Below are 19520 nucleotides of genomic sequence, written 5' to 3' on the forward strand. Positions count from 1 at the left end.
GCATTCTTTCCCTTTTAATTACATGCAAAAGTTTGAGGAGTACCGGTGATAGTTGTGTAAAGTTCTGGGAAGGGTCAGCAGTGAATCCACTGGCTCCTGGGCTTTTCTTGGTTGGTAGAGTTTTGATTATGCATCAGTTTCATTGCTTATTACTGGTCTATTCAGTGTTTTTATATCTCCTTGATTTATTTTTGGTGTGTCATATGAGTCTAAGAATTTATCTGTGTCTCCCAAGTTCTCCAATTTATGTATTTGTTATATTAGTTTTCAAAACATATAAACAGAATCAAGCATTTAAAAAAAATCATGATTGCCTCAATAGATGTAGAAAAAGCCTTTGACAAAATCCAACATCCCTTCATGATCAAAATAGGTATAGAAGAATCTTATCTCAAACTGATATAAGCCATATATGACAAACCCTCAGCCAACTTGATACTAAACAAGGAAAAAGTGAAAGCATTCCCTCTCAAGTCAGGAACAAGACCTGGTTGCCTACCACAACCATTCAATAAAGTACTTGAAACTTTGGCCAAAGCAATCAGGCCGAGAAAGAAATTAAAGAAATAGGAAAGTATCTTAGTCACTTTCCTTACTGAGACAAATACTCAATCGACACCACAACTTAGAGGTTTATTTTGGCCCACAGTAACAGTCCTTGGTGGGCTGGCTCCAAGACAGATACGGCACAGTGGAAGAACCCAGGCAGAGGAAAAGCTGCTCACATCATGGCAGCCAGGAAGCAGAGAGCAAAGGGAAGGGCCAGGGAGGGAGATCTACCCTTCCAGGTCATACCCCAGTCACCCACCTCTTCCAACCAGGTCGTACCTCCTAACAGCACATTTAGCTATAGCACCCCCATGATTCAATCACCTTTCAGAAGCCCAGCCTCTGAGCGGATGAGCGTTTTTTTTTGGGGGGGGGGGGTCATTCTTGATCTGAACCATAACAGAAAGGAAGTCAAATTATATTTGCAGGTGATACAATCCTTTACACAGAAGACTCAGAAACTCCAACAGAAGGCTCTTAGAGCTGACAAACAATTCAGCAAAGTGGCAGACTACAAAATCAACAAACAAAATCAATACTGTTTTGTACACCAATGATGAACACAACAAGAAAGTAATTAGTATATCTTTTTTTTTGGTACTGGGGATCGAACTCGGGTCCTTGCGCTTGCGAAGCAGGTGGCGGAACCACTGAGCTAAATCCCTGGCCCTCCAAGAAAGAAATTAGGAAAACAATTCCATTCATAATTGCTTCAAAACAAAAATTAAATACCTAGGAATCAATCTAACCAATGAGATGAAAGACCCCTATCATAAAAACTACAGAACTCAAGAAGGAAACTGAAGAGGACACTGTTGCTGCAAAGGCAGAATTAACATCACTAAAATGGCCATATTAACAAGTGATATGCAAGAATAACAAATGGGATAACATCGAATTAAAAAAACCTTCTGCACAGCAAGGAAAAGGAGTGAGAAGACAACATACAGAATGCAAAAAGTTTTTGCCAGCTATTCCTATGACAGAAGACTAATATCTAGAATGTATAAAGAACTCAAACCCCCTCAAAAACAAATGACTCAAAACAAAATATGGGCAAATATGAGTTCTCAAAAGTAGTAATACAAATGGCCAGTAAGTACATAAAAAAATGTTTATCATTTTTAGCCATTAGGGAAATGCAAATCAAAACAACTCAGGGATTTTATTTTACCTGGGTCAAAATGGCTACCATCAAGAACACAAAAAGCAACAAATGCTGGCAAGGATGTGAGGGAAAAAAGAACCCTTCTATGTTGGTGGCAGGAATGTAAACTAGTATAGCCGCTATGGGAACCAGTATGGAGATTCCTCAAAAACTAAAAATAGAAATTCCACTGGATTCAGGTATTACTCTCCTGGGTATATTCCTGAAAGAATTAAAGACATCATACTACTATAGTGCTACATGTATAGCCATATTTATAACAGCTCAACTCACAATTGCTAAGCTCTGAAAACAGCCTAAATGCCCATCAATAGCTAAATGGACAAAGCAAATGTGGTACACAGACACAATGGAATATTATTCAGCCATAAAGAAAAATGAAATCATGTCATTTGCAGGAAATTAGATGGAACTTGATATCATAGTTTTAAGTGAAATAAGTAAACACAAAGTAAAATATTGAAGTTTGTCTTATATGAGAAACCTAAACTATAATTAAAAGAATAAAGTAAATGAAAAATGGAATAAAATAAAGGAAACAAAAAGACTTTCGAGGATAGGGATGGTGGAGGAGGGAGAAGGCTGGAGTTGCTAAAGGAATCAAAAATGATCAAGATGTTATATAAATGCACCAATTCTCCAAAACAAACATAAGTATTATGTATTGCAAACACACACACACACACACACTTAAAAAGCAATTCACCAACAAGAACAACCCAGAATGAATTTTCCCTCGTCTCTTAATTTCCTAGATGAAATTAATTCCAGCTATAGCTTTATGTGCCAGCATTCTTCTTTCCCCTTATTTTCCAAATTATACTAAATCACATCCCTGGTCACAGTGACTGACCAGACTGTGACACCAGATCCAACCTGAAAGCAATTTGCTCCTCTCCCTTGGAAATTTTGATTCTGAGTTTAAGACGCCAGGCACTTAACAGAAGCAACCTAAGGAGAAAAGTCTACCAGGCCTAGTTGCTGAGATCCTAGGAGGAGCCTTCATCTTCAGCCACCCTCAGGCTTGGCCTTCTGATCTTTGACCAAACAAATCCTCACTACACTTAAGTTGTTTCTTTCCACTGTTTGCCAACAAAGAATCCACATCATTCACAAAATATGTAAACTCATTTCACCCAGTATGTATACACCTGGCTCTGAGTTCACATCTTGTACTAATGACAACAGAATATAGGTGTAATAAAATATTAAAATTTTGATAACATTTTATGCTGTCCAGGACAATTCTTTAAAATGTGGTACTGCAGGGCACACGGATGATATAACTACTTAGTTATTTTCTAACTCTTCTATGTTTTTCCACATATGCTCCTTCCTTCTTAACTGGTTATGTTAAGGAAGTCAGAAGAGAACTGCTTCTTTTTCTTTCTGTGGCTCCTCAGAAACAGAGTTCATCAAACCAAATTCTATACTAAAAGTTCAGATGCAGACATGATGAATGGTGCAAGTTTCTAATTACATAGTTCCAAAGTTCCAAGGGAAATTTTTTTTCAAGTTTGAAAGGAGATGAAATTAGTCTACAAAAAACGACTCTTGATTCTCAAATTTGCTATAGGCCTTCCTTTCCCTTCAGCCCAAACACTCCCTTCTCCACACCAAGGCATCCCTGCTGAAGCAACCACAAAGGCAATGAATGAAGAGTCCTTTGGCAGTGTTTAAACCCAAAACAACAGTAGAGGCCCAAGTGTCGAGGGTTAAAAATTTCATACACACAGCCCAGAGGCATTTCTCAGGTCACTGTCGCCTCCAAAATAGTTTGTCTTCTCTTTGTTCTATTTGGTCTGAATACAAGAAAACTGTATTATAATCACAAAGCTCCAAATGAGGTCAATTAAGAAGTCCCAGTTACCACTATGGATTACAGCAATGAATAGCAATGCCTCAGACCCCATGCCCTTTAACCAAAAAAGGCTGCTATTTCTTGTCTAGTCTCCCAGCTTAAGTACCTAACAATCTTCTAAATCACTGCTTACTGTTTATGCTGCTTTCCCAGTAAAGATTAAGACCGGGATGAAATGAAATATTTCCAGATGAAACATTTCACAGTTCATCAAAACTAAAGCACTTGTCAACCCACAGCAACAAAATACTCATAAAAGCATTCCTACAACTACAATTAGCTTATGATTCCACAGTAGACTAGATTAAATTACTACCACTAAGTTGATCAAATTAAACTATTCAGCCGTAACCAGACACACTGGATAGGAAGAGAAAATATACACTGGTATCTGAATTTCCTTTCAGCAAAGACATCCAAGTGTACAGTTCAGCTATCTGTGGAAGGCCTACAGGTACCCACCTTACCTTACGTAGTGACCTCCCAGCTTCAAAACCACACAAATGATGAGTTTCAGATACTTTGTGTTTTATACCTTAAATTGCCATTATGAAACAATGGACAATGAAAGTGAAAAGGGGACTGCCTTGGAGGGTTTCAGGTTCCTAATCAAGAAGCCTGAGACTCCAGTTACCACACTCTAGTCTACACAGGGTTATTAAGTGAGGGAATGAAGTATGTAACAAAAAAAATGTACACACCAATGATAGTTTTTGGGTTTCATGACTAATAAAACTTTTTTAAAGATTTTAAAAGTTCTAATATAAATAAAATCTTATTTTTAGAAATGTAATGGTTCCTACTTTTTAAAAGACCTTTATTACAATGAATTTGTAATTAAGGTTGGATCGCAGTAAAGGAGCCAGAGGAGCCATGGAAACTCCCCTTCATCCACTGTCCTTCAAGGCTTGCACCAGCCAACACTCAAAATTTCACTATCCCTTTTTCTTCTGATAAAAACTCTTCCAATAATCTGCAGTTTTCACCTATCAATATGTAGCTCATCCACATCAATGTTAGATGTCAAAATCTGACATTGTTCCCAAGAGATAATATAACTACGTGTGTATCCAGTTACAGTAAGTAAGCTATTATCAATGTACTGGTTCACTCTAGATTTGTTCTAAGCAATAGTTTTTCCTAGAGATACTTGAATCTATCCAACCAATCCATGCAGTCCTACCAAAATAAAAGAAACAATAATTGGGATCAGACACCACTGGGATGTTCTATCATTTAAAGATCCACACCTTAAGAAGAGAGATAATAGTATAGCAGATCCACTAATGCAATACACCCAAACAGTGAACAACTTGGCACATCCTCACTGGATGAACAAATTTGGAGAGAATTGGTAATCCTCCACCATTTTCAAAGTAGCATGAGATGATTTTAGCTGTATAAAAGGTCAAGGTATTAAATAATAGTAAAGTTACTTCCTTTTAAGTAATCCTTCACTTTTCTGACTATTTAAGGAGAAAATTTCTGTTGCTGATAGGTCCTTTATACTTCTCTCTTACTAATTAATGGCTGGTTTCAGAGCCTTCTGTAAGTATCAGCATCTAGCTACAAATTAGTAACTTTTTTTTTATTGTGTTTATTTTTAACAGCAAGCTTTCAGATGTAGCAACGATAAGATGTACTTTTTAAATAATTAATTGCAGTTAATACTTTTTTTCTATATTACTTTAGAATCCTGGGTGAAAAAACACAAAGAAAGGGATTATTGCCCTAGCTTTTCCTGGTCACAAGCTACTGCATGCCAGTCACTGTAACCAAGACCACCGCACTTGATTTCTCTGGGAACAATAAGTAAGCCCTTGCTGACAGCCTGGTATAAACTGCTACAGTTAAGAAGCCTTTGTAGTTTCTACTGAACAATACAAGGGGAATAAAACATAGTGTTATTTTGAGAGGATTTTTTTGGGAAAAAAAAGAGACTTGCTAACAAACCACTTTTGTGCTGCCAGAAAGGGGCTTTCCTGTTCCTATACTTAATTCCTTGAAAACCTTGTATTACAGTGTACTCCTCCTCCAAGCCCACCCTGGCCACACCTGTTTGCAAGGCAGTTATCCCATACACCTACACTGTGAGCTTCTTGAGTACGTGGTTTATGCCTTTTTTGGTTTTCTTCACTCCAGGATTACGTGTGGCATTCAATATGTGTTTATTGGATAAACAACCAGCATCAAGGGTTGGTCCTATACTTAATTTTTCTCCTTTCTTAAAAGACATATTGATTTAAAATTAAGACATCAGTAGTGTTTGTTCTTTGATCCAAGTTGCACACACTTATTTATGGATCTAGAGTACCTACGAAGTCATAAATAACTCCCATAAATCCTGAATCTGAAGACACAGGCTTTAAGTGCTATAATTCTGAAAATGCCATTAGCTTTTCATCTGTTCTTTCCAAAAAGGCATTTTATATACCTAAATCTATAGTTACAGGAAGCACCAGTTCTTTTTCTTCTTTTTCATTTTAAAACTCTATTTTGTATTGGAAGAAATTCTTATTTTATGATTTTACTGTTGACATACGGACACATTAAATGTGTATCATTTCTGGAAAAACTGCTGTATAAAATTTGGGCTCATGGCATATTTATAGCAAAAAAATTAAGGAAGGACTTATTTTCAATAACACACAAAACTTGAAACACCAAACAAAGCAGTCAGTCCAAGCTAAAACTGACCTTCCTTAATAACCTATACAACTAATTAGGAATTTTAACATTTGATATTCTTTAATTTTATAACCTAGGAGAACTTCATTAAGCAGATGTCACACACATTACTAGGTCTGGCAAAACAATGCAAAGTTCAAGGTGAATCACAAAAGAAATATGCTTAAATCACTTACCTACATACTTGTGCCTAATGAGACTTTTAAAGGATTCTAATGATGAGATTTTAAAAGGCACAAGTAGAATATAAAGATTATATAAAAAAGATAGTAATTAAAGTAAACAAGTTATAAGGAAGTCTACATAACAAGTCTGGTCACTTATTTCTCCACTATCTTCAGCTAACATTTTGAAGCAAACATGGCTCCTTCTTAATCATTTTTCTAGATTTTCCAAGGGCATTAGATCAGATTGTTCTATGATCGACCTTAAGACTGATTTCTTAGTAACATAGTAACACCTCCATAATACAAACTAATTCTAATAATTTTTAAAGGAATATCCACCCCTTTAGGGAGGCTGAGGCAGGAGGATCACCTTGAGTTTCAAACCAGCATGGGCAACATACTGAGTTCAAGGCCAGCCTGAATGATTTGGTGAGACTCTGTCTCAAAAAAAAAGGCTTTCAGAATAAATACTGTAATGGTACATTCCCCAAATATTAGAATCTATAACATTGCTCAAGTTAAATTTGCATGTACACAGGGTGGATAAAATAAGATAAACAGGCCTTGGCCTCTCCCTCTATCCATTCCTCTTCTTATCCCATAGCAAGGGCCAGTTGGTGCTTAAAAATGGTAAAACATCGCAACCTCAATCTAGTCAAGAAATGGGTAGATTTCTGCGTAGAAAATTTTTAAAAATAAAAAAAAAAGAAAAGCCACGCTAATATATAATAAATATCAGAGGATATTTGCAATTCTGTAATTTCTTTATTTTGCCATGCTCAAATGGTATTCATGGTATTAATTTTACCTCTAACTTGTCAGAACACCCACCCCAAGGAACCAGCATCATTCCATTATCCCATGTATTTTTCAAGAGCAAGAAATATTCTTGGAGCCCAGATTTAGTTAACTCATAACTAAATTATACTTTGTTTGCAGTGTGGGTACTGCTCATCTATTTTGAATTTTGAACCTGAGGGGCAGTTATCTGAGAGCTTTTACAAAGGCCTAGCCTCTAGGCAGCTTCAAAGCAAACAAATAGGAAGAAAGCTTACACCGAAAACCACGTGTCTCCGGTAGGAAGTACACTGCCACTCCCTTTCCCCAGAAAGTGAACTTTGGGGAACCGTAACAAAGTATTTCTAAATATCGTATTTCTCATTTGTCTTGCCCCACTCTTGCTAATGAAACGAGGATTCACTCCTCTGAGTCCAATGAGTAAAAATAATCTCCCCTTAATATTGTGGGGGGGTGGGGGGGTGGAGTAAAAACAAAAGACAGAGCCCCTCGACAGAGCCAAAGCCCCGCCTTGGTTCGGATGTCAACAAAGTAGCGCGGGGGTGGCAAAGCTCTGCGTGCCCCGGGCCTGCAGGTGGGGTAGCGGAGAGTGTGAGTCCCAGGCGTTAGGGAAAAATCGCGCCCACTGCGGCCGCGCCGGGTCCTCTGCCCGGTCCGCGCCCGGGGTGGGGACCAGGCCTAGGGGAGGAGCTGCCCACACTCGGACCACAGCGCCGTCCCCGCCCCGCCCCGCCCCGGGCTGGCACCGGTCCCCAGGCCAAAACCTGAACGGATCTCCGCCAGCCGCGGCTCCCAAGCCAGCTAGGGCTCAGGTCAGGGCTCCCCACCTCCCGCCATTTCTCCACCTCGCCTCGGTTCGCAGCAGGAGCCTCAAGGTGACACCTCCTCGGCCGGCGGATCGGGTCTCCGGGCCCGGCTGACGCCCGCGCCCCGGCGCCTCACCTGGCAGCGGCACACGATGTCGGCGTCCTGCGCCAGCAGATCCACCACCTTCCCTTTGCCTTCGTCGCCCCACTGCGCGCCCAGCACTACCGTCACCCGGTTCCCTCCCGGCGGTGCCCTGGGGCGGCCGCAGTCGCCGTTGGGCAGGGAAGATGCCTCCGGGTTGGTCTCGGAGACCGACATGGCTCCAGCGAGGCGCGGAGAGCCCGAAGGAGAGGCGGCGGGGAACACTGCACGACTCAAGAGCTCCGCCGCCACCAGCCACATGCGGAGGAAGAAGGAGCCGGAGGCCCGCCCCGCCTCCGCCGCGCCCCGCCCCTCCAGCCAGGCCCCGCCCCTGCCCCGCCACTGCCCGCTTAAGGCGGGACCACGACTGCCCCGCGCAGGCCGACCTCGGCCGCACCTCCGGTCGGAAAGGTCCTGACGCGGCAATGGCCGCCACCTGGGGCCGAGGCCACGCCGCTTTAGCGCCCTGGAGTGCCACTCAGGCCAAGCCCGCGGGCGAAAGGGATGGGACTTCGAGACCACTACGCCCCGCCTGTCCGCCCTTCCTCCGGCTTTCAAACCCTAGAGGCGCGTAGGTACGTGAGGAGCATCGAACAACAACTCCCGGCATGCAACGCTGTGCGTCGCAGAGACGTAATCTGGTGCCAGGTGGATGTTCTCTGCAGGTTTCAGGCACTGAAACTGTTCTTTGCGCGCGCGCGCGCGTGTATATGTGTGTGTGTGTGTGTGTGTGTGTGTGTGTTGGTTTGGTTCCGGGGATGGAACTGGGGACCTTGTGCTTGCGAGGTAGGTGGCGGCACCACTAAGCTAAATCCCTGGCCCTCTTTTGTTTTTTAAATATTTATTTTTATAAAGGAAGGAGATAAAGTATACAGAATACAAAGAAGGTAATTTCAAAAAACAACCAAGATAGAATTGGACCGTATAAGTTTAGAATTGAAAGGTAAAGTTCTAAAGGTAAGAAGAGAAAGGGTGACAGATCAAAAAGGGCAAGCTTAAAAGTAAAGAAGTAAATGAATAATTGATAATTTGAAATAGGAAAAAAGGTCCAAAGACGTAGGGGTGAAGGGAGGGGAAGGGGAAAGGAAAGAAGGGAAAGGAAAAGTTATGAGAAAAGAAAAAAATGGAAATGATGTCTATTTAAATAGGGAAGGGTGCACAGGTAATGGGGAAAAAGTAAGAATCAAGATACATCATGTACAGGTACAAACACCCAATGATAAATGTAAACATATTGTATACCTAAAATGTACCAATAAAAGAACTTAAGAAAAAAAAAAGTAAAGAAGTAAAACTGGAGGACATTGAACCAGGAAATTCAGAGATTAAACAAGAGTCCTTGGGCCGGGGATTTAGCTCAGTGGTTCTGCTGCCTGCCTTGCAAGCTCAAGGACCTGAGTTCGATCCCCGGTACCAAAAAACAAACAAAAAAAGAATCCTAATCCATCTCACTTTGCACAATAGTGACAGGTTCGGAGAGTGTGAATCACCTACTTTATATATACCTAAAGATACTGTACGGGAATGCACTGGAATTTTTAATCCCCACAGTCATATAATGTACGTGGATGGCCTCATGAGGGATGTGTTTTCTTCTTGCAGTGGTGGGAATCAAACCTAGGATCTCATGCATGCTAGGCAGTCACTCTGACACTAAGCTATACCCCAGCCCACTGTGTAGGATTTGAAAGCTATGCAGTTTAATCTAGTGAGGCTCAGATTTGTACGTTGGCAATCTACGTTCAGAGGGTCTGCCCTCTGTTAGCTTCAGTTGTGGGTATATTCCAGAGTATCCCAAATGTTGATTCAATACTCTTTCAACCGCAATACAAATTAACTATGATGTCTAATTCTGATAAAAATTGCTACAAAAAAAGGTGGGGGCAGAACAGAATCACCTTGCATGTAGTGTCTCCCAAATGTATAAACTGACATCTTCTCTCATGGTCCCCAAAGCCCATTTTAGCACAGTATTTTACGATTGCTACCCAACACATTGTCAGTAAACATTGAGAACCTACTATCAATTAAGACTACAGACCACCGACGACCTAGGAGGATTCAGATGATTTGGTCTACCGACTAGTAAATAAATTCTAGTGTATGATAAAGTATTTATCTCAACTTTATCACAAAAATAAACCCTTATTTGTAAACAAGAACGTTGTCCTATTTGTTCAAAAGTGCCCGAGATAGTGTTGGGCAGAGCGTGGATAGAACACATTACTATTCACGGTGCTTCTGCTCCCTGGAAAACCAGATTACGTATCGGCTAGGACAGAGGTGATAAACCATCGCACAAATATTTGGCCTAAAAGATGCAGTGACTTTAAATATTCACCTGTTAGCCGACATGGATTTTTTTCGAAGTGCTTTTGGTAACGCCTTCCCTAAAATCTGGTTTCTATCTTCTCACACCAGCTAACTTTCAGGCCGCTGGCTATTCTTAACACAGGTGCGCGTGGCCCGGACGTTGGGCTTAGGACCCGGCACCATGGCGGCCACACTGGTGGTCCTGCTGCTGCTGCTGGAGCTCATCTGCGGCTGTTCAGCCCTGTGGAGGTAGAGAGAGGCCAGTTTCCGGGAGCAGACAGGGCGGGGGTCGCCCCTGGGGCAGAGCTAGCGGTGCCCGTGGCCCTTGCAGACCACTGCTTCATCCCCCACCTCTGAGAGCAGATCAGCCGCCAGCTCCCTGCTGCCACCCTGGCGTTTTCAGTGAATGAGGGGGCGCCCTGGGTACCTTGCTGCCCTCTTCCAGTTCCCGCACAAGTTGGTGGGACCTTCATGCTGCTGTCTCCTGAGAGCTGAGGCCCTCTGAATTTTTTACTTTTTAAAGTTAATTTTTATTTTTTGGCGCAGGGGAATACATTTTACTAGGATAACTAGTAGTGGATACAAATATAGTAGAGAATTGGAGCAGAGTGAGTTATGCGAAAGTGCTTTATAAAACGTAAACGCTTTATAAATGTAAGGAAATGTAATTCCTGTAGAAGGTGAGTTGACTGAAAATGTAAAATTCTAAGAGATCTTTAATGCAAGTTTGGTTTTTCAGTATTCAGTGATTGATGCATTGGAACGTGTATAAAATATTTTAGAAAGATACTCATAGGTTAAAATGCAGCTGGTTAACCAGAAAACATTCTTCAGATATTCTGTTTTTGCTGTAAAAATAATTATTCTCCAACATTAACATTTAAGAATATCAACAATAAACCATTCTAGAAGTGGAAACTTCTAGGGCTTCGCTTCCCAAAGGGCATCTCATTGGATAGATGGAGGAGAGAAAGAGCTGGGTGTGGTAGCACGGGTCTCTAATCCCAGCCTTCTGGGAGGCTGAGTCACAAAATGAAGATAAAACTTCTTGTTGGATTATTATGAAGCTTGACTGTATTGGTGCATTTAGACCTCTCAGCACAAGCAAAGGATGGCTCCATTAACAATGATAGTTGATATTAATGATGGCCTGTGAATTCAGGGAATTTATAAGCTTTTTTGTCTTGAACACCAGAGGTCACCGAACATTTCTGTAAAGGACAGCAGAGTAAACATTTTAGGCTTTTTCCGCCAATACAGTTATGTTACAACTACTCAGATCTCTGCTGTAATAGCGTACAGCCGGGTTCTCTTAAGTCTATGATTTTATTTTTCTTATTGCATTGGCTAGTATTTCCAATACACTGTTGAGCAGAAATAGTAATGATGGCATCTTTCTCTCATTCTAGGTCTTTAAGAAAATGATACTAGTGTTTTCCATTTAGAATACTGTTTTGTAATAGATGTTCTATAGATATTTAGATATTCTATCATTGTTAAAGCAATTTTCTTGCATTTCTTATTTACTGGCTTTAATTTTATTAATTTATATGAAATTCCATCATTTTTTATATCTTTAAACAATTGTATGATTTTTTTTTTCTTTTTTTTTTTTCCGGTGCCTGGGATCGAACTTGGGTCCTTGCACTTGCGCAGCAGGCGGTGGAACCACTGAGCTAAATCCCTGGCCCAATTTTTTTCTCTTTAAGTTGATATATGTGGCAAGTTTCACTTGTAGAATTTTCTAATTAAGCCATATTTGCAGAGATAGTATAAATATAACTTAGTTATCATTTATTACCTCTTCATGCACGGTTGTATTTGATTTGCAAATATTTTCTTTATTATTTGCAAATCTCTATATAATGAGTTGAAGAATGCTCTTTTTCAGTTCTTTGAAAGAGTTTATGTAAGTTTAGGGTAATTTGTACCTCTAAAATTTTGGCAGAATTCATATGTAAAATCCCTAAGCCCAGTGTTTCTGGTGAGATTTTAAACAACTGCTTTATACAGCTGTTTAAGCTTTTTATTTCTTCTTGAGTCAATTTTGGTAATATATAAAAATGCCCATTCCATGTAATTTTTCAAAGCTGTCATATAATTGAGACTACATGCTTATCTTTTTAATATCTGCTTTATCCATAATTATGGCCCTTTTTCATTAATATTTAATTGTCCTGTTTTTGGTCTTTGGCATTGTATTGATTTCTTTTCATGTTTTTATCCTTTTTTTTTTTTTTTAGCTTATTCTGATGCTCTCTAACATCCTAAGTAGACGTTTAGCTAATAGTCTTCAGTCTTTTCTTACATACTTAAGGGTATTTATAGCCCTTAGACCATTACTTGGCTGTATTCCATAAGGACTATTATATAATCTTTTCACTATTCATTTCTAGCTAGTTTTAACTTTTATTATTGTCTCTTCTATAATCCTTGAATTATTTGGCATTTATTTTTAATTCTAAATATGCAAGGACTTTTTCATTTGATAAAAATATAGAAAAAATACTTCATTTAACTTTATGAGGATATGTAAAATACATTAACATGGATTTTTTTATTCAATCTGTATGTAGAGGAATGTGTTTCATTATTTTGATGACTGACATCTGTTGCGAAAAAGAATTCAGAGTACCATTAAGGCTTATACAATTGTGCTCGAGAAGTTATATAATGACATCCAATACTTTCTCCCCTACACACAGAAAAAAAAATGCTTCTGACTTAAAATTTTAGGGATGGAGCAATTCCAGTGACAACTGAGTATGCAATATAGATATAGATTATTGAAGTGAAAGGAAAGTGAAGGAATTTTAAGAATGTGCTTTATGATAGTCACTGAGCACATGTGGCTTTTGAGCACTTGAAATTAGAGTGTATTATAGATGTAATATAGATGTTGGATGCAAAAGTCTTAGTATAAAAAGCCTGTAAAATACTTCACTTATAATTATTTTATGCTGGCTACCTGTTAAAATAAAGTGTATTATTAAAATTAATTTCACCTACTTGTTCTTTTGATTTTCATGTGGCTACTAGAAATATTGAAGTGCATAGGTGACTTGTATTATATTTCTGTAGGGCAGTGATGCTTTAGCTGGATTAGACAGAAAATGAAGTACCCTGGGTAATAGTACAAAAATGACCATGAGTGAGGACTCACAGAAATGTGCACTTCGGTGTTCCAAATGAGAAATACTGGTTTTTGAAATTTCAATCTTTATTATCTTTATTTTAACTCAGTTTACAATGAAGGAGTTTGAACCAATAATCTTCAACAGTTTTTATATTAAAAATGTGTTTCCTTCCCATTTCATTTCTGTAGCTTCAACAAACCCTAACAAGGTTAGAGTGGTGGTTGGAGGTCACTGAGAACCCCAATTTTAGCCCAGATTTCACTTTCCAGAAAAGTGCCTAGACAGAAAGACCAAGTTCTTGCCAGCTCAGGTGGGCCTTGACCACATATAGAATCCCTAATATTTGGAAAAAATTAGTGTTAACCATCACATCTGGTCTTTTTCTCTACAGATATTCAAGTAAGAGCCCACACAATCACATTATTAGTACCAGAAGTGCCGTAAGTATTGAATTTTTTAAAAAATCACAGTTAAATATGAAATATCTTGACCCCTGAACAGACAGTAGAGTTAATCATTGTTTTATTTTTATTTCATTGCCTTAATCCCATTTATCATCCTAATATGGGTCCCTTCTCCAATACATGTTCTTAATCTATATTTAGAAAAAAACATGCAGTGTTGCTTTATAATTTTGATTAATACAAAATGATATTATGATATGAACAGTATATTATCTAAAAGCTAAAGTATTGAGAATGAAGAATACTATAGTAATTATTCAATGAGCAATTATACAAAAAGTGTAAACTGGATCTATGTAGACAGATATATCTGTGTGGTCAGCCATACTGTAGATCTTATTTTCTATATTTTTATTTTATTTTTTAAAATTTAATTTTATTGGTACACTTTTGATATACATGATCACATTCATCATAAGGAATTTGTACCTTTATATATCTCAATTCTTCTTTTTTTCCCATTTCCCTCCTTTTGTCCTTTCTTCCCCTCCTTATTTATAAAAGCTTTTTTTCCCATTTTTCTCCTCTTAGTTTCTTTTTTTTGTTTTTCCTTTCCTTTTCTTTCCCCTCCTCCCTCCCTTGTTCTACTTCCCATTTGAACATTTTCTTCTTGCTTCCCAATACCTATCCCCCATTTTGGTCCTTATTTACCCTTTTGGTTTCTCAGACAAGAAAAACAATGCAATAGTTATGTGTGTTAGATTTATTTCACTTAAAAGTATGGTCTCAAGGTATATCCATTTACCTAAAAATGTCTCAAGTTTATCCTTCTTTATGGCAAAATAGTACTGCATTGTATATAAAAACCACCTTTTCTTTATCAATCATCTGTTGATGGGCACCTGGGCTGTTTCCAAGATTTAGCTATTACAAAGTGTGCTGTTACAAACATGGGTATGCATATATGATTGTGGCATGAAACTTTTAACTCTTTTGGAAAGATACCAAAAAGGGGAATAGCTGGGTCAAATGGGACCTGTACTTTCAGTTTTTTGAAGAATCTCCACATTGAGTTCCTCAGTGATTGCACCAGTCTGCACTCCCACCAACAGTGGAGAAGGGCTCCTTTCTCCCCACACCCCCACCAGCATTTGTTGTTGGTTGACTTCATGATAGCAGCCATTCTTTTTGGAGTGAGATGGAATATCAGTGTTGTTTTCATTTGCATCTCTCGAATGATCAGTGATGTTGAACATTTTTTCATATATTTATTTGCTGTTTCTACTTCATTGGAGAATTGTCTGTTCATTTCAGATGCCCATTTTTGGATTGGATCTTTAAATTTGGGGGCTCTGATTTTTTTAGTTCTTTATACATTCTAAATATTAGTCCTTTGTCTGAGGAATAGCTGGTAAAAATTTTTTCCCAATCTGTGAGTTGTGTCTTCACTATGTTGGTGATTTCTTTCGCTGTACAAAAGCTTTTTAATATGATGAGATCTCAGTTGTTGACACTTTGTTATATTTCCTGTGTGATCAGGATTTTGTTCATAAAGTCTTTGCCTATACCTATGTCTTCAAGAGTTTTACCTATTCTATCTTCCAGCAGATTAAATATTTCTGTTTTAATATTTGTATCTTTGATATATTTCATTTTAGCTTAGTGCATGGTGAGAGATATGGGTCTAGATTTAATCTTTGGCATGTGGAAAGCCAGTTTTCTGAGTACCATTTATTAAAGAGGCTCTTTCTTCCAATGAAGGTTTTTGGCCCCTTTATCAAAGATAAGGTACCTGAGTGTGTTTAGAGTTGCTTCTGCATCTTCTCTTCTGTTCCAGTGATCCTCAGGTCTGTTCTTTTGCCAGTACCATGCTGTTTTTATCACAGTAACTTTGCACTATCATTTCAAGTCAGAGATTGTGATGTTCCCGGTCTTGCCGTTGTTGCTCAGAATTGCTTTTGCTATTCTAGGTCTGTTCTGGTTCCAAATGAATTTTAGGATTTTTTTCTCTAGTTCTGTAAGGTATGCTATTGGCATCTTGATTGGGATTGCATTAAATCTGTATAACCGTTTTGGAAGTATGACCATTTTCACTATATTGGTTCTGCCTATCCAAGATAATAATAGTAATAGGTTCTGCTTATTACCATTTTCTGATATCCTCTTTGATCTCCTTTTTCAGAGTGCTTATAATTTTCAATGTAAATTTACTTCCTTCAATATAATTTACTTCCTTCATTAGATTGATTCCTAAGTATTTCATTTTTCTTGATGCTATTGTGAAAGGTTGCTTCACTAATTTCTCTCTCAGTGAGTTTGTTATTTATGTACAGGAATGCTATTGATTTTTGTGTGTTGACATTGTATCCTGGTACACTACTGGATTTGGTTATTAAGTCTAGAAGTCTTTTGGTGGAGTTTGTGGGGTCTTCTATATAGATTATCATGCCATCAACAAATAATGATTATTCATCTTCCTTTCCTATCATTATTTCTCTTGTCTAATTGCTTCCAGAACTATATTGAATAAGAGTGGTGATAGTGGGCATCCTTGTCTTGTTCCTGATTTTAGAGTGAAAGCTTTCAGGTTTTGACCATTTAATATGATGCTGTCTGTTGGTTTGTCATAGATGACTTTATTAGATTGAGATAAAGACCTTCTATCCAATTTTCTGTAGGGTTTTTTTTTTTATCATGAATAGGTGTTGCACTTTGTCAAATGCTTTTTGTGCATCTATTGAAATGATCATGTGGCTTGGTTCTGTTGATGTGGTGAATTACATTTATTGATTTGGATATGTTCAACTATCCCTGCATCCCTGGGATGAATCACATTTGGTCATGATGTATAATCTTCTAGACGATCTGCCACATTGTTTGGCAGTATCTTACTAAGAATTTTTTCATCCATGTTCATTAAGAAGATTGGCCTGTAGTTCTCTTTTTTGGTTGGATCCTTCTCTGGTTTTGGTATCAGAGTAATGCTTGCTTCCAGGAATGAGTTTGGAAGTATGCTTCCCTTTCAATTTCAATACAGAGTTTGAGGAGTAGTAGCAGTAGATCTTCTGTAAAGTTCTTATAGAGTTCAGCAGTGAATCAATCCATCAGGACCTGGGATTTTCTTTGCTGGTAGTTTTTTAATTACTACTTTGGTTTCATTGACTGATATTGGATTGTTTATAATTTTTATATCTTTGTGATTTGGCTTTGGTAAAATCCGTGTTTAACTAGGAATCTGTCCATTTCTTCTGCATTTTCCATCTTATTAGAGTGCAGGTTCTCAAAGTAGGTATTGATGATCTTCTGGATTTCTGCAGAATTGATTGTGATTTCACCTTTTTCATTCCTAATAACATGGATATGAGTCTTTCCTTTTTCTGATATGGTTACTAAGGGTTTGTCTATTTTAATTAATCTTTCAAAGAACCAACTCTTTGATTCATTGATTCTTTGTATTGTTCTCTTAGTCTCAATTGCATTAATTTCTGCTCTGATCTTTATAATTTTCTCCCTCGTATGTGCTTTGGGTCTAACTTGCTCTTCTTTTTCTAGAACTTTAAGGTTCAATGTTAGGTTATTTATTTGAGCTTGCTCTTTTTTTCTGGTATGGGAATTCACTGCTATACATTTCTACTACTTTAACTGTGTCCCATAAGTTCTGGTATGTTGAATTGGCATTATGATTTAATTGTAGAAACTGTCTGATTTCTTTAATTTCATCTTTGACCCATTGGTTGTTCAGGAGAGTGTTATTTAATTTGTTTATGAAGTTCTTGTGTTTTCTTTTGCCATTGATTTCCAGTTTCATTGCACTATGATCTGATAATATGCATGGGATAATTTCAATTCCTTTGCATTTACTTAAGCATGTTTTATGAGCTAGTGTGTGGTCTATTTTGGAGAACATCCCATGTGCAGCTGAGAAGAATGTGTATTCTTTTGTTGTTGAGTGGAACACTTCATAGATATCTACTAAGTCCTTTTGTTCAAAGGTTTGGTTCAGTTCTGATACTTCTTTGTTGATTTTTTATCTAGTTGATCTATTTGTGACAGTAGGGTATTGAGGTCCCCCACTACAATTTTATTAGTGCTTATTTGATTTTTCATGTCCATTAATATGTATTTTATACAGTTGGGTGAGCTAGTATTTGGTGATATATATTTATGATTATTATCTCTTCCTCTTGGATTATTCCCTTTACAAGGATGTAGTGACCTTCTTTGTCTCTTTCGATCAGTCTTGGCTTGAAATCCACTTTGTCTGCAAATAGAATAGCTATCCCTGCTTTTTTCCAGGTTCCTGTCACATGGAGTGTTGTTTTCCATCCTTTGACTTTCAGCCTATGAATTTCTTTTTGAATTAAATGTGTTTCTTGTATGCAGCATATTGTTTGATCTTGTTTCTTGATCCATTCTGTTTATTTTGATTGGTGAACAGAGACCATCTACATTGATGGTTATAACTGATATGTATTGACTTATCCTTGTCATATTATTTTCCTACTGTTGGTTCCCTTTCTTTACCCTCTGTTTTATTGCTTGCCTTGCCTGGTGGCTTCATTCTATTGAGATTCATGGAATTGTCTTTTTCTAGAATATCCTTCAGATATTTGAGTGCTGGTTTAGAGTGCTGGTTTGGTGGTCATGAATTTCTTCAGGTGTTCTTTCTTATGGAAATATCTTATTTATCCATCAACTTTGAAAGATAGTTTTGAGTGGTACATTAGTCTGGTTTAGAGGTTGTTTTCTTTTAGGGGTTGAAATACTTCATGCCAAGGTCTCCTTGTCTTAAGGGTTTGTGTTGAAAAGTCTGTTGTGATCCTGATGGACTTTCCTTTGTATGTGATTTGTTTCTTTTCTCTAACAGCTTTTAATATTCTGTTCTTGTGTTCTTGACTATTATATGCCTTGATGTATTTTTTTTCTGATCGTGGCTAATGAGAGTTCTGTATGCCTCCCTTATCTGTTTGTCAAATTCTTTTTCCATGCCTGGGAAGTTTTCTGCCATTACTTTTGTGAACAGGTCTTTTATGTCCTTTGTTCTATCTTCTGATTTTTTGTTGATTTAAATCTCATGCCATAGCCAGAAGCTGGGGAGAAAGTACAGCTTGAGCTCTCCTTTTTCTGCATTGTGGTCTTCACTTTCTTTGTGGGCTACAATTTTCCCTTCAGATCCTTCCTGGGTCCCAGTGATCCACTTCTCTCCTTCTTTTCTTTCCCAAGTTGTTATTTTCCAGGTTCTAGATTCCAAATCTCACAGCAGTTGATTTGTTGATATTTACCACCCCACCATCTTCCCAGATATCTGATAGATTATGTTTTAAGTAAAATTCAATTAAGAGTATTACTGGGGCTCTGGTTGTATTTCATTGGTAGAGTTGTGCTAGCAAGACCTGGGGTTCAGTCTCCAACTCCCAGTTTTAAGTTTACAGGTAGATTTTATTTGTTTTGCAGTGCTGGGAATCAAACTCAGGGCCTCACATATGC

General features: G+C 38.2%; 2 protein-coding genes across 3 annotated transcripts in view; one reads left to right on the forward strand and one right to left on the reverse strand.

Moving 5' to 3' along the window:
* The window catches only part of Adss2 (adenylosuccinate synthase 2), a 149703-nt gene that overhangs the window by 28849 nt on the left and 101334 nt on the right, over positions 1 to 19520 (reverse strand). The window contains exon 1 of one of the 2 annotated variants that reach the window (XM_004853501.4): positions 8174 to 8490. The exons of the other annotated variant lie outside the window; for it this stretch is intronic. Coding sequence (XP_004853558.3) covers positions 8174 to 8440 — 267 coding nt within the window. The 5' untranslated portion in view covers positions 8441 to 8490. Of the gene's footprint in view, positions 1 to 8173; positions 8491 to 19520 lie in introns of those variants that run through there. 2 annotated transcript variants of the gene reach the window in all.
* Positions 8972 to 19520, forward strand: part of Catspere (catsper channel auxiliary subunit epsilon) — a 127067-nt gene continuing 116518 nt past the window's right edge. Inside the window, exons 1-2 of the mRNA XM_013075321.3 lie at positions 8972 to 10741; positions 14021 to 14069. Coding sequence (XP_012930775.1) covers positions 10674 to 10741; positions 14021 to 14069 — 117 coding nt within the window. The 5' untranslated portion in view covers positions 8972 to 10673. The remainder of the gene's footprint in view (positions 10742 to 14020; positions 14070 to 19520) is intronic.

Source organism: Heterocephalus glaber, unplaced genomic scaffold (assembly GCF_053883595.1).
Source record: "Heterocephalus glaber isolate CG9 unplaced genomic scaffold, H.glaber_assembly_v1.0 deba00001600, whole genome shotgun sequence".
Lineage (NCBI taxonomy): Eukaryota > Metazoa > Chordata > Mammalia > Rodentia > Bathyergidae > Heterocephalus > Heterocephalus glaber.